Below are 15,647 nucleotides of genomic sequence, written 5' to 3'. Positions count from 1 at the left end.
AAGGATTCTGTGGCATTAGGTCCCAAATCTGTTAAATCAATATGAAAATCAGAATAGCATAAAGAATGTCATTTATGTTAACAGCATTACTTATTTTGTCCTACTAATTCAATAATTTTAAGATTAAGTAAGTATATTTGCATCAACTTTTTTCTGATCTCATCAGAAAGGCCTGGTAAATTATTGGTTAGGAAATTAATGTTGCCTAAAAGTGCAATTTTAAAGGAATAATATAAATGAGTAATGAAAATAATGATATAATTCCTTGAGGTCATGCGACCATCAGGATAGATGCCAAGCATTCTATATGTTAGCACAAAGTGACATAAAAAAGCACGAAAAAATAGTTCTAAGAAATATGTAATTTCACGAAAGAACCATATACCTGAACCAGTAGCCTGAACCCATTTAAAAATATTGGTTAAAATTGACATAGGTCAGTAAAAAGTAAATATATTCTTTAGATTGAAATACAAAAGCTATTTAAAGAGGCCAGATTTTTTTCTATCTTTCTTCTTATTTTACATTTAAGCTCTCTCTGGTAGACAATAAACACAGAAATCTTGCTGTAAGTGAGAGAACTAACAGGGATGTCACTTCATGAACACTGATATTCCAGTCACTGATTCATTCAGCATCTCAGGTCTACCACTCATTATTCGGATATTCCTGAGTCCATTCTTTCTTATCTCAGAGCTTTATTTATAAATCTATTCTAATAATAACTGTTAGAGAATTGTGATAGAGAAAGAAAAAACAGGTCTATGAAAGCACTACATATAGTGAAATATGTGGAAATATGAATTATTGTTATTTGTTTCTGATATGCTCTGGACGGTTATCAATCAGCTTTCTCATGACAATCTAATAGTAAAAGCTATAATGGCAAAACTAAAAGAAACACTACAGATTCTAAATGCTCAGGGTAATGGGAAACATACTAGAAGTTATTTGTGTTTGTAATGCTTTCAAATCATTTCTATAAATATTTTTCATGAAAGAGTTATAGGAAATGAATATTAATTCTTTTAAGCTAATAATATCATAAAATTGCAAACTATATCTAAGGAGGCATTTGCCAAGCAAAGTCAGCTTCTTATTTTCATCAGTTGGAAATAGACATTGGCAAGTTATGATGTGATAGCAGTTATAAAAATCCTCTGAACCTGGAACATATCAAAAATATCAACTCTGCATATAAAAATGTTATTTCAGGTACAGATATTTTCTATTTCCTCTTTAGAATATTGTAAATTGAAAAACCTTATGAAATACATAATTCATAAGTAATAAAGTGAAGCGGAAAACAGGGATGATACATTCTTAGGTGTCTAGAATACACAATCAAACGTTTTCCCTTGCTGTATCATGCTATACACAATATTTGCTTTACTATGCATCTCAAAATTCTAGTGCATTAAAATTTAAAGAAAATTCAGATCCTACTCTTTATTTAGAAAGTAGTATTGTAAAATAACATTTAATTTGGTGAGAAGCAAATGTTTTGTGATTTAAACCTGCTTAATCATTATGGAATACTACACATCTCAAACCTGTTTATAGATAAGTTAAATGTAGCATTTAAAAATTTAAAATATAATTCAGTAACCCATCCTACCATTTATTCAGCAATTATGGCTTAAAAAATAATGTTATCAGATATTTTACTTATCAGCATGAAAAAGAATTAATGTATGATAAGGTAAACGTGTAAAAATACTAAACAATTTTTCAGCTACACTGGAACAAATAGTTCTTAAAATAAAAGATTATGAGACAAAATAAATATTTAAAACTAAAATAGATGCTAATTATGCCTTAAAAAAGTAAAATAAAAATTAATATAGAATTATTAAATCATGTTTGACTATGCAGCAGAGAGGAGAATATAGCAATAATTAGTGTTCTCTAAAGCACTCAATTTTATTACCATTTGATTTTTTCTATTTTCTGAAAAACAAAACAAAAACAACACAACAAAAAAGTTCAACTTCAAAAACTCTAAAATAAATTTATTTATACAATCTCATCATTGTCTTTAGCTTTCTTTTAGCTTTCACACATACTGTTTATCTACTTTCAGTTCCATATGATGGTTCTGAATATTTAACTGTATATAAAATTCATGCATATGTAGAAGCTTAAATTTTGCCATGAGAAATATCTAATTCTGAAGTAATAAGTAAATATTGTACCATATATAAACTCTAGTAGAGCTGATCATATAGAATGGTGAGATACCAGTTATCATTTTATGAATTTTAAAATGTTTGTTCTTTCTTGTATCAGAGCTTTATTTATAAATATATTATAATAATAACTGTGTTAGAGAATGGGGATAATTAAAGAAAAACCAGGCCTATGAAAGAACTACATATAGTGAGGTGTTAGTTACTGTTGAGTCTGACTCTTTGCAACCCCATGGACTGTAACCCACCAGGCTTCTCTGTCCATGGAATTTTCCAGGCAAGAATACTGGAGAGGGTTGCCATTCCCTTCATCAGGGGATGTTCCCAACACAGGGATCGAACTCAGGTCTCCTGCATTGCAGGCACATTTTTAATCATTTGAGCCACCCGGGAAGCCCTCATACAGTGAGGTAGAAATGAAATGTTTGTTTCAGTATAGCCCAAAGAATTTCCAATCCAAATATTAATATAAAGTGGTTAAATTGTTACTTATGGAGATGAGCCCTGGGATTTCTTTGGAAGGAATGATGCTAAAGCTGAAACTCCAGTACTTTGGCCACCTCATGCAAAGAGTTGACTCATTGGAAAAGACTCTGATGCTGGGAGGGATTGGGGGCAGGAGGAGAAGGGGACGACAGAGGATGAGAATGGCTGAATGGCATCACTGACTCGATGGACATGAGTCTGGGTGAACTCCAGGAGTTGGTGATGGACAGGGAGGCCTGGCGTGCTGCAATTCATGGGGTTACAAAGAGTCGGACATGACTGAGCGACTGATCTGATCTGATCTGATATAGCAAATGGTCTAAGTTGCTTGAGTTTTTTTTTTTTTTTTTTAGGAATAGTTCATTTAATCATCGTAAGAACCCCATGGATAAAAATATATTAATATCCCATTTGATTCACTTTAACCTCATAATATCCTGTAAGATAGATGCCACTTAAATTCTCATTTTACAGATGAGAAACCTAAAGCTCAAAAAAATTGAATAACTTTCTTAAAATTCATTCAGGTTGAAAGTTGATGACCTTAACCTCTAATCATGATACGCTACTTCTCACTCAAATCCAAAATTGCCTACTAGAACATGTATTTCTTAGTTGAACTGAAAAGTTCATTAAATTGTTATACATCCTGAAGATGATTTCTCCACTCATCCTCATCTCCTGAAGACCAAGTAGTATTTTCACCAAAATTAGCACAAACTGTTTGATGGTATGAAAAATCTACAACAGATTCGCATTCTAAATACTCTCTGATAAAACAAAAAAAGGCAGCCAGAAAAAGGAATGGCACCCATGTTGCTCAGTTCTGTTGCTTTCCATTTTACTGTGGAAAAGGGTGTGAGTTATTTAGCTAACATTCAGAATTATAAACTTGTGCAAGCTAGAATCAGGTGGTATGTCTGATGGTTTTATTTTTAATATTAGCTGAAGGAAATCTCCAGCTTGATGCTTTTTATTACATCTGGAAAAAGGTCAGAATACTTACTGGAAAATCTGAAATAACCAAAAAAATCTTTGGCAAATTTTAGGGTGGTATTAAGGTGGAGTATTTTTTTCCGAGGCTATGACTCTGTGCACTTAGGAATTTAGCATATCTAAGAGGAGTGTTCTCTAAATAGTGATGCAGACATGGAACTGATGATCCTATTTTGTCAAGTCCCTGTTCCAAAGCCAGTGGAGTCGGTCATGTGCAGAGTTGATAATCTCTGCAAAATTTGATAGCTTTTATCTATTTATTAAAATAAGTGATCTTCAAAGCAAGTTAAAAAAATAATCTACATAACACTAATACCTGGAATGTTAGAGGAAATTTTTGTGATATTTTTACAAAAAAAAAAATGGCCAAGTTTTCCTGAATGATTAAGATTGCGGATACTAGTTTTGATGCCTTTCTCAGCACGTACATATATCTGAGGTAGTCGATATACTCATGAGAAGCAGTTTTGTAAAATTCCTATAGATAAACCTGACTATTTAAACTGATATACATTATACTTGAGGGGTTTCCCAGGTGGCTCAGGGGTAAAGAATCCACCTGCCAATGCAGGAGATGTGGGTTTGATCCCTGGGTCGGGAGGATATCCTGGAGGAGGAGATGGAGATGGCAGCCCACTCCAGTATTCTTGCCTGGGAATCCCACGGACAGAAGATCCTGGCAGGCTGCAATCCATGAGGTTGCAGAGTTGAACACAACTGAGCAACTGAGCACATGCAGACATATTATACTTGCTACTACTACTACTAAGTCACTTCAGTCGTGACCGACTCTGTGCGACCCCATAGATGGCCCCTCACCAGGCTCCCCGCCCCTGGGATTCTCCAGGCAAGAACACTGGAGTGGGTTGCCATCTCCTTCTCCAATGCATGAAAGTGAAAAGTGAAAGTGAAGTCGCTCAGTCGCGTCCAACTCTTAGCAACCCCACGGACTGCAGCCTACCAGGCTCCTCCGCCCATGGGATTTTCCAGGCAAGAGAACTGGAGTGGGGTGCCATTGCCTTCTCCAACATTATACTTGAATAGTGCTAAATGTCTTGCTTCCTGTTTTAATTAATCCCCTTACATATTACTATTTTTGGACAATGAAGTTCAAATATCTCTACCATGAAATAGAATCTGTCACCTAGTAGGCAATAATTTTAAAGGCAGGTCTTGGATTCTCACTTTCTGCCTAAATTTTATAGCAAGGATAGCCCCTATGAACCATATGCTAGTCAACTAAATGCTTTATTGAATTTTTCAAGTGTGTTGTTTGCATATACAGTTTATGATATTAACCAAGCTTCTGTGTTGTAATAATTGTACCTCTCTTCACTCATGAGGGTTAATGCTTTATCTTTCAGCCCATATGACTCATGAACAGAACAATTTATTTGGTGAAAGAATCACTGTATGCCTGTGCCAATGCTGTTCTTTTAAATGAAGTGCCAGGAAACTAAGTGTAACTGATGCATTTAGGGGAACCGTCCACATTTGGAAAAGAACTGGCTGGGCCATTAGTGGCATTTTATTCAAAATGGATTTTTTTTTTTTCATCCAATGGACATAAGATAGGAAAGATCTTTTGATCAAGGCATATTTTCCAAGTAAATTATCAGTTCGAATTATTTTCCTCTTTTTATTTTGGTCTGAGTAATACACTTCCTTGAATACTCTACAATTTATAAACCAATTTACCAGACAAAATTTTAGGGATTCTAGCTTATAAACAATTTCATTTCTGGAATTCTAACAACAGAAAAATATGCTACTCACCAAAGGACCAGGTGGCCCATCTTGGCCTGCAGCTCCAGGGAGACCTTGTTCTCCCTGTAGAAAAAGAAACATGACAGATTTTTTAAATTACAGAAGCAGACATATTATTTTTCTTTAATTTTGGTAATGCAAAAAAGAAAGAAAGCAAACACCACCTATGGATTCCATCACATGGAGAACATCTACAAATATTGTAAGTAATTTTTGAGTCTTTTTACTTGCTGTTTGTATGTCTACATGCACATACACACACACTCACAGATAGATGACTATGTGTATAAAAAGTCTTACTTCTTTGAGATCTTAGGGCTTAGCTTTCTATTCTATCTTTATAATTTAGAATTTCAAAATGTACTCATTAAATAAATGACATACTTAAATATTCTCAGAGGCTCTGGCTTTAATTATTACATACTATTTACCATATAAATTAGTGTTAATTTATATAATAATGCTGACATAAATATTTTCACCCATAATTTTCCTTAGAAATAAGACATTATTTTCAAAATGACAGCTATCAGCACAGATGCTCACCACAGGGCCAGGGATGCCCCGAAGACCTTCTGGACCAGGCTTTCCGGCCGGTCCTTGAGGACCAACCGGGCCAGTTTTTCCTGGAGGACCCTCAGCTCCTGCTTCTCCCTGTTAGAAAATAAAATATGTGGATGGATGTATTAATAATGAAGATAGGCATTTCATTATTTTATGAAAAGTACTGAAACAGTTGTTGTCCAATATACACATGAGATTTTCAAACATGATACCTATAGTGTATGTTTTACCTTAGCACCTTTTTCGCCTTGTCTTCCCTCTGCCCCTGCAGCTCCAGGAGGACCCTACAAACACAGAATTGCACTTAAAATACATATAGCATATAAAAATAGTACAACTGAGATCTTATTTATAAATACCCTAATTTAACTAGTGAGAGTCTAACAAATTGTGATTTTCTATAGCAATTTAGTTTAAGAAACTGAGAAAACTCAAAACCCCTTTGATGTACAAATTTTAGATATTAAGCACAAATGAAGCACAGATTGATACAGATAATCACATCACAAGAATGTAAGGAAACAATAAAGATAAAAATTTTAAAGAAATGTTAATGCTTAGTCACTCTTAGTGTGTTAGATACTGTTATCATTTGTTATGTTGCAGTTAGAAATTAATTGAAGGTTTCAGATTTGACTTCCATCATTATATGTGTTTTAGACTGGGTCCTTTCTTAATCTCAGAAGATCAATATGTTACACATTTTCATAAGATCATTTTCAAATTGGAATAGTACAACATTTAAAATCTTGTTGGTCAACAGATACTGACTTTTTATTCTCTGACATTATAATTTAGTGGCATGGCATAAAAATAGTATGACGTTTACAAACCTTGAATTAGAGAAAACAGAAAAAAAATCTTCACACTCCATATGTCATCCAAAAACAACAAGATATACTGCTATTTGCATAACTTTTGTATAGCTGCATGGATTGCTATGGAGAAATGCTAATTATTATATATTTAAAGATTTTCATAATGCTCCTCCATACACACACACACATAGTTTTCTATCTTTGTGAGGTATTGGTCTACCTATTTCTCTTCAGTTCTTTTTTATTAGCTATGTGACTTTTAACCAATTATTAGTATTTTTGAACTTGATTTCTTTCATCCTAAAATGTTCAGTTCAGTCGCTCAGTAGTGGTTGACACTTTGCAACCCCATGGACTGCAGCATGCCAGGCTTCCCTGTCCATCACCAACTCCCGGAGCTTACTCAAACTCATGTCTATAAAGTAGGTGATGCCTAAAATATTATTAATAATAATTCTCTTGTTATAAAATTATTGTAAAATTTAAATGATGCAACACATGAAGAAGTATTTTGTGAACTTCTCAGTAGAGCAGTATCAAATACAGGTATGGAATCTGGTGTTTAAGAACCTAAAGCCTGGACTCAGACTTCTTAGATTCAAATCATGGCTCTGCCATCAACTAGCTTTGAGATCTTTGGCCAGTTACTGTGGGTTTACTGCTCTGCATAATGTGTCTTATAATAGCAGCTATCTCCCAGCATCATCATGAGAATTCAATCAATTGATAAATGTAAAGGGTGTATAACAGTACCTGAGACATAAAAACACTACAAATATTAGTTATTGCTTATTATTACTAAAATGATTGGTTATTGTTATTCTATATAAATTCAATTAGAATATTTTACCAATATTTTTCACCCTGTTGGCAACTTAAGAATTGAGGAAATAAAACTTACTTTCAAAATACATTTGCAAATATCATTTCAACAGATTATTTATTTCATACTTTTCAGGTTTATAACACCTACAAAATATGAACTCCATCTTTTAAATTACTTGTTTTAACTAGAAAATTGAAAGTCAACTAAAATATTCTATAATATGATCCTGTACTATGTGGTCAGATCTTAAAATTTGACATTCAGATTTCCTTCTTACATTTTCTTGGTCATCAGTGAAATATAAAACTTGACATTTCTAAACTTCATAACAAATAGGTAAAAAGGAATCATTTATATTACATAACCTCAATATAATAGTCAAGGTATCAAAGAAAACAAAAATTTTTGAAGCTAGAAATATGCTATAATTCCCACTGTATATAAATTTTGTTCCTATTCATTATATTTAGGTCATTGATATTTTCACTTATGGCATCTCTTAGAAATCTTTCAAATCAACACAAGCAGGGCATTTGGTTTGACAGTCCAATCAGTAAGAGTGCTTCTGCCCTCTTGCTGTGGTGGGATAAACAGTGTATATATTCCTAACAAATTCATTCTAAGACATAAATTTATGACTGGATTATAAAATATTTATTTCATTTCCACTAATTCACTGATATTTATTATTACTTAACAAACATTCACTTTCATGCATTGGAGAAGGAAATGGCAACCCACTCCAGTGTTCTTGCCTGGGGAATCCCAGGGATAGGGGAGCCTGGTGGGCTGCCATCTATGGGGTTGCACATAGTCGGACACGACTGAAGTGACTTAGCAGCAGCAGCAGCAGCAACAAACATTAAGATTCAACCTGAAACTTAATTGTGCTGAAAATTTTTACACAAATTCAGACATAAGTACAGGAAGTTTAAAAAGACACTACTGAGTGACTGAACTGAACTGAACTGAATGATATCTAGGAAATTGTAGTATTTCATTTACCCCTAGACTTTCCTGCTTTTCATTTGTTTACTTAATTTTTGCTATGAATTGTATTCAAAATCATCCACTAAGATTGAGATTGGAGTTTGAGGAGAGTAGAAGAGACAATATTAATTGGTGGATGCAAGGCAAGGGAGGATGAATTTCTTTCAGATGCTTTATTAATATTCTACTGGTGAATAAATGCTAGCCTTTCCTTTGGTCTTTAAAATCCACATTTAAAATGAGTATCAAGCACTTCATCAATTCAGAGTTCTGTGAACTCATTTATCTCTGAGAGAGGCAATGAATATATCATCAGTAATTATTTTCTCAGTATTATCACTGTAGCTTCATCTATTATTAGACATTCCTTGTTCCTTGACCCCAAAATAAGAGATGTATAAATTCTGTAAGCAGTCTCTTGTTTACAATTCAAGCAGTAATTTGTTAACAATAATATAGGCATTGAAACTTAAGTGTATCTTTTGAATTTCATACTATTTATGCAAGAGTACTTCTCCAGAGAAGCATAAGCTTCAAATATTTCTTAGTGTTAGAGTTGAGTCATATTTTGGTGTGCAGATGGTAGCTAAACTTATTGTGATGATTATATTATAATGTATAAAATATCCAATCACTATGTTGTACAGTGAAACTAATATAATATTGTAAGTCAATTATACATCAATTGAAAATATTGGCATGATAGCTAAAATAGTATTTATTCAAGTGTGCAAGTGTTAGTCTCTCAGTCCTGTCCGACTTTGTGACCCCAAGGACTGTAGCCTTTGCACATGCAATTGTCCAGGCAAGAATACTTGGAGTGGGTTGCCATTTCCTTCTCTAGGGGATCTTCCCCACCCAGGGATGGAATCTGGGTCTCCCACATCGCAGGCAGATTCTTTACCATCTGAGCCATCAGGGAAGGACAGTGGGTAAAATAGCCATAATAACTATAATTTGGGGAATAGAAATGAGATTCAATGAATAATGGGCTTTTCTTTATTCTGTGAAGATTTTACCTTACAATAGTGACATAAAGGTAATAACTTTGAGACTGAATTTACACCCATGAACTTTATAATACAGAAGATATATAAATATCCAGCTTTAGAAAAAGCAAGTCATCAACAATCTAAAATGTAACAAAAATGTTGCTACAGCACAGCCACAAAATTGTGATTTAATAGAAAGTTTTTTCATCTCAAGGGCTTCCCTAGTGGCTCAGACTGTAAAGCGTCTGTCTGCAATGCAGGAGACCCGGGTTTGATCCCTGGGTTGGGAAGATCCCCTGGAGAAGGAAAGGCAGCCCACTCCAGTATTCTTGCCTGGAAAATCCCATGGACCCGGAGCTGCGTAGGCTACCGTCCATGGGGTCGCAAAGAGTGGACACAACTGAGCGACTTCACTGTCACTTTTTCATCCCAAAAGGATTTCTTTCTTCTTTGAATGAATGCCTAATGTCTATCCTGGTGGAAATCCACATTAAATGACTTTGGTCTGTTCTTTATCTCATTTTTCCCATTTTTCTCTTATTCTTTATATATTTTTTCTAGATGAAACAGGTTTATTTTTAAGAAAGACTAGAGTGAAAATGGATAATGTAATTTTTCTAAGAGAATACGCAGTTTTCTTAAAAAAAGAAAACTAAACAATGCCTATGGACACACTTGTTTTAGCCATGTCTTTCTCAGATATCTGTATTAAACAGAGAGGCAAGGACTTAAGGCAGTGAATTAGTTGCTGTACTATCATGAAGTAATGAGTGTTCTGATTGGAAAATGTTTCATAAAACATGATATAATAAATACTTCTTGTAAATCAGTAATCACTGCTATGCAAGATTTTTCTTGCTATGAGAAATATACATTATATAAGATATACAATGGGCTTCTCTGGTAGCTCAGCTGGTAAAGAATCCGCCTGCAATGCAGGAAACCCCAGTTCAATTCCTGGGTCAGGAGATCCACTGGAGAAGGGATAGGCTACCCACTCCAGTATTCCTGGGCTTCCCTGGTGGCTCAAGTGGTAAAGAATCCACCTGCAGTGCGGAAGACCAGGGTTCAATCCCTGAGTTGGGAAGATCCCCTGGAGAAGGGAAAGGCTACCCACTCTAGTATTCTTGCTTGGAGAATCCCATGGACAGAGGAGCCTGATTGGCTATAGTCCACGGGACTGCAGAATCGGAAACAACTGAGCAACTAACACTTTCACTTCACTTTCAAAATATACAATATAGTCCTTTCCACTATTCACATTTTACAATATTATTCTTCAATTTATACAATCTTCCATACATGCTGCAAATAATTAAAACTTTCTTAGACGCCAGAAATGTACTGTGCCTGGAGAATGTAAGAAAAATGGTGAAACTCTAGCAATTCACAAAGTTTAAAGAGAGAAGACAATATTAACAAATACAGTACATTGTAAAACACAGGGAGATGAAATAGGTGTATAAGAAAGGTATGCTGATCTAGTTTGGCAATAGGACGGCTTTCCTAAGAACCTAATATCTGATCTTTATCTTAGAGTAGGTAGATATGGAAAGGATGTTTCCTTATAACATTTTATCTTCTGACCATTCACATCCATGCATAAAGGCCATAGGCTCATATATGTTATATATGAGCATATAGAATAGGTTAAAATTTCCTCTATATTTGTATCAATTAATGACATCAGTTATTGCTTTAATTTTTTGTCAATTTTCCTTTGGCAAAAATGAGATAAACTCCTTAAAATTCCATTTAGTATATGCATTTTCAAATTATAATGTTTAAATCAGTTTAGTCATCTGTAGATTTTTCTTTTTCAGTATAAGGGTTTTGAACTAGCTCTTGGTTTCAAACAGCTATAATGGTAACTGGAGCATTAAAATCCAATGGCTTATTGATACAAACTGTAGTCTTCTAGTGCCTTAAGGAAATATATGTTTATTCTCAAGTATTAAAATGCATGACAGAAGGTACATGTACTACAAATGGCAACTTAATTTTCCTACCTGTTCAATAACTGTTAGAATGATGTTTCTTAATACCACTGCTACTCACAACATTCCGATCAATATTCTATCAGGAAAGTTTATTATCATTTATTTGTAAGATTCCCTCAAGGGAAGTAAAATACTTTTCAACACATTTCTATGCATTGTTATTTCTGCTATGAGATGTTATAGGAAAATTGTTACTGATCTACTTTTGTGTTGTGTCCAATGTAGGGAAACAAAGGGCAAGAGAAATATTAATTTCCACAAATTACATACAAAGCTTATTTAAAATTATACTTTCCAGATGAACTAAAGGGAAATAAATGGTAAGGAAATTCCATATTCAATTAGGTCATAAGTGTATAGATCATATATTATAATTGTTGTATAGGAATGTTTTTGCTGTTTCCACAAAGGTGATTTTAAATGCTTTGAATTGTGGTGTTGCAGAAGACTCTTGAGTCTCTTGGGCTGTAAGGAGACCCAACCAGTCCATCCTAAAGGAGATCAGTCCTGGGTGCTCATTGGAAGGACTGATGTTGAAGCTGAAAGTCCAATACTTTGGCCACCTGATGTGAAGAGCTGACTCATTTGAAAAGACCCAGATGCTGGGAAAGATTGAGGGCAGGAGAAGGGGATGATCAAGAGGATGAGATGGTTGGATGGCATCACTGACTCAATGGACATGGGTTTGGGTAGACTCTGGCAGTTGGTGATAGACAGGGAGGCCTGATGTGCTGCGGTTGATGGGGTCGCAAAGAGTCGGACACGACTGAGCGACTGAACTGAACTGAATTTTAAATTGATTCTTGCATCAAAGACAATACTGCCTGCTGGCTGAATGCAAAAGCTAGTGAAGGCAGAATTCTACCCACACCAGTATTCTGGCCTGGAGAATTCCATGGACTGTATAGTCCATGGGGTCACAAAGAGCTGGACATGACTGAGCGACTTTCACTTCACTTATCTCTTCAGGCTCAGGAGTTTGTGTTCCTTCAGTACATAAACAAGGTGACTTCACAGACATACAGCAAAGTTCCCAAATACTTCCTTTGCACATTTCTCAAACTAGGTCTAAATCCCTGTTGCTTAGCAAATCCATGTTATTGTTATATGCAGTCATCATGAATTTAATGCTCTGTTTTCTGGCAGTAGTTCTCATAGGAAATTCCTTTACAGTTTATATTACATGATTTTATATGCATTTACATCAAATAAATAAATAATACAAATATGTATTCACCTCAACAGAATCACAGTATTCTATATTTCAAAAATGTAATTAATTATGAAGTTATATTCATTGCTAATGAACTTTCATGTCAATTTACAGAACTCAGAAATTAGAAGAAAATGTCTATCTTATCTGTACATTTTAATTAACATGCTTGTTTCATTTATAAATGATGCTGTAATTCAAAACTTGTATTTAGCTCCTTAGGAAGAGCATTCACTCTTTGAACTCTCGATAAATCCAGATATTAGATGTGATGATTTAAATATACATTTATTAATTTAATTTCACTCCAGCATTGAATATTATTTTGCCCACTTTATAAATGAGAAAATTGAGACTCAAAGAAATTAACTTATTCTAAGTTGTATTTCTGGGCTTCCCAGGTGGTGCTAGTGGTAAAGAACCTGCCTGCTAATGCAGGAGACTTAAGAGATGGGGTTTAATCTCTGGGTCAGGAAGATCCCCTGGAGAAGGTCATGGCAACCCACTCCAATATTCTTGCCTGGAGAATCCCATGGACAGAGGACCCTGGCAGGCTACAGTCTATAGGGTCACAAAGGGTCGAACACAACTGAGTGATTGAGAATGTATGTAAGAATAATAGCCCAATGGTTGTTTTGAGATATATTTCTTTTTCTATCAATATTATGCTTTTGGCCTGCTAACAAAAAGAAAACAAGCAAACAAATAAAATAACAATGAGAAAGAAAAGGAGGAAGAGGAGGAGAAAAAACAGGCACTTGGTCAGTGGGATAAAATTGTATTCAAAGACAATATTTACTACAAACTAAGTTCATTCTGGCAGAGAAGTGTTTGGTTGTAAATATTAACTCAAATTTATATCCTGAGTGCATGGTAAGTCACTTCAGTTGTGTCTGACTTTTTGAAGTCCCACAGATTGTAGCCTGCCAGGCTCCTCTGATCCTGAGAGATGGAATTAAAACCTGTTCATACTCTGTGTATAGTATGAATACTTCCTAATATAAAGCTACCCTAGAAAACAAGCGTGGCCCCAATTGCTCTGTGCTTTTGAATTACTGAAGAGAAAATAAGACTATGAAACACATTTTAATGTTTACCACATATTTTGTTCATGGATAGATTAAAAAGTAGACTAAAGAAGGTGCAGGAGAGCACTGGATATTGATAGAAGAGCTGCAAGAGGCAGGTCTACAGGATTGTTTTATTATAAAAACAGTATAATAATAGGGACAAGGCAATAAGGCAAATCTCCTTAGGTTCCTTTGTAGCCAATATTTTGAACACGATTTTTATATTTCACTATAGTTCTTTTTAAAAATACAACCATTGTTTCCAAATCAGAGTAGTTTGACAGTGTAAAGCAATCTAACATGCTGATTTCTGAGCTCATACTATTGAGACTGTAATAAGGTTTCTATAATTCTTTCAAGAAGCACTGGAATTCAGACACCACCATGAGCTGAAGTTCAGGGTATCAGCAGAGTCTTTTAAAAAGCCTGTGACATTTTTACAGAGGAGGAGATCTAAGCACAGAGAAGTGTAAAACTACTTTTCACGGTGACAGATTAAACCTGTCAATTAAAGTGTGCTCTACATTAACAATTATTTTGACAAATTCAGGAAATTATTCTTTAGGACTTATATATTTCAGTACCATTATAATGTTGCCTACAGCTTATATATATTATATAAATTTATACACAGAATGGATAATTAGTAGATATTTCAAATAAAGAATTTTTAAAACTTACTCTTTTACCAGGAGGACCTGGTGGGCCAGCCTCACCAGATGGGCCAGGAGGACCCTATAAAATGTGAAAAAAATATCTTTTAAAGCAATTTTATGGGTATTATTTTATGGCTCCCAGCACTGTTCAAAATCTGTACTGAAACCAACATGCTTTTTTCATTTCTCCACATCTATTTCCTGGAATATCTCATCCCTATTTCAGATACTTAAACTTCCTCCAGATATCTATAATTACAAGTGCTAAATTTATACGGAAAACTTCTTCATATAAATAGAAGAAAAAAAGTGGAATTGAATTCCTTCTATTTAAAACTGTTTTTTAAGTGCTAATTTATATCTGAAAAATATCCAATCAATGTACTAATTAATAGAACCATGTGGTTAATAATTCTATTCGTATCACATACATCTGTGAACTATGAATCTATATCTCTAATTTTATCTTGTGCAACACTACCCTTTTTTATGCAAAGGAGAACACAACATGCTGGGATATGACCCATAAGTCTTATTCACACAGAATAAGCCTATATATCTGTGACTGCCAACATCCAGCGGATATGACTCTAGAGACAGAGTTATGTTAAGAGTGCAGTTTGTCTTTGATTCCTAGTTAAGTAAGCACCCTCCTTACTTCCTCCTTAAATACCACATGTAGCCGAAGCCTCCTGCTGTATTTCCCAAATTAAAAAATAAAAAAATAGTCCAATAATGCTGAGTTATTTAGGTTAGAAATTGAAGTAATTCATCCTAATAATAGGCTGATAACCTCGTTTTCTTCATTTAAGTCTCACTTGTGAGTTTAAAATGATTTTCCACTTAACACAACTGGAGAAATAGTTAAATGTGATCTGGTGTGACAAAATCACTATTATGATACAGCTTTAGTTTTTATTACGAAGGCTGTGCTTATATTTCTTAAATTGTATCAAGTAAGAAACATTCCATGGAAGACTGAATTTAAACTGGAGTTCAAATATAACTGATAATTCATTAAGAAAAATATGTGTACATTTAGCTATGCTTTTGAGAGCCTGATTACTTCTTTAAAATATC

The 15,647-nt window shown here is 34.3% G+C and overlaps 1 protein-coding gene across 1 annotated transcript in view; it reads right to left on the bottom strand.

Moving 5' to 3' along the window:
- Nucleotides 1-15,647, bottom strand: part of COL11A1 (collagen type XI alpha 1 chain) — a 225,048-nt gene that overhangs the window by 17,812 nt on the left and 191,589 nt on the right. The window contains exons 54-57 of the mRNA XM_055584945.1: nt 14,593-14,646; nt 6,233-6,286; nt 5,985-6,092; nt 5,448-5,501 (exon numbers count right to left, since the gene is read on the bottom strand). Of these exons, the coding sequence (XP_055440920.1) occupies nt 5,448-5,501; nt 5,985-6,092; nt 6,233-6,286; nt 14,593-14,646 (270 nt within the window). The remainder of the gene's footprint in view (nt 1-5,447; nt 5,502-5,984; nt 6,093-6,232; nt 6,287-14,592; nt 14,647-15,647) is intronic.

This window comes from Bubalus kerabau, chromosome 6 (assembly GCF_029407905.1).
Source record: "Bubalus kerabau isolate K-KA32 ecotype Philippines breed swamp buffalo chromosome 6, PCC_UOA_SB_1v2, whole genome shotgun sequence".
NCBI classification, from domain to species: domain Eukaryota; kingdom Metazoa; phylum Chordata; class Mammalia; order Artiodactyla; family Bovidae; genus Bubalus; species Bubalus kerabau.
Note: the sequence above shows the minus strand (reverse complement) of the source record. Positions and strands in the feature narration are given on the sequence as shown.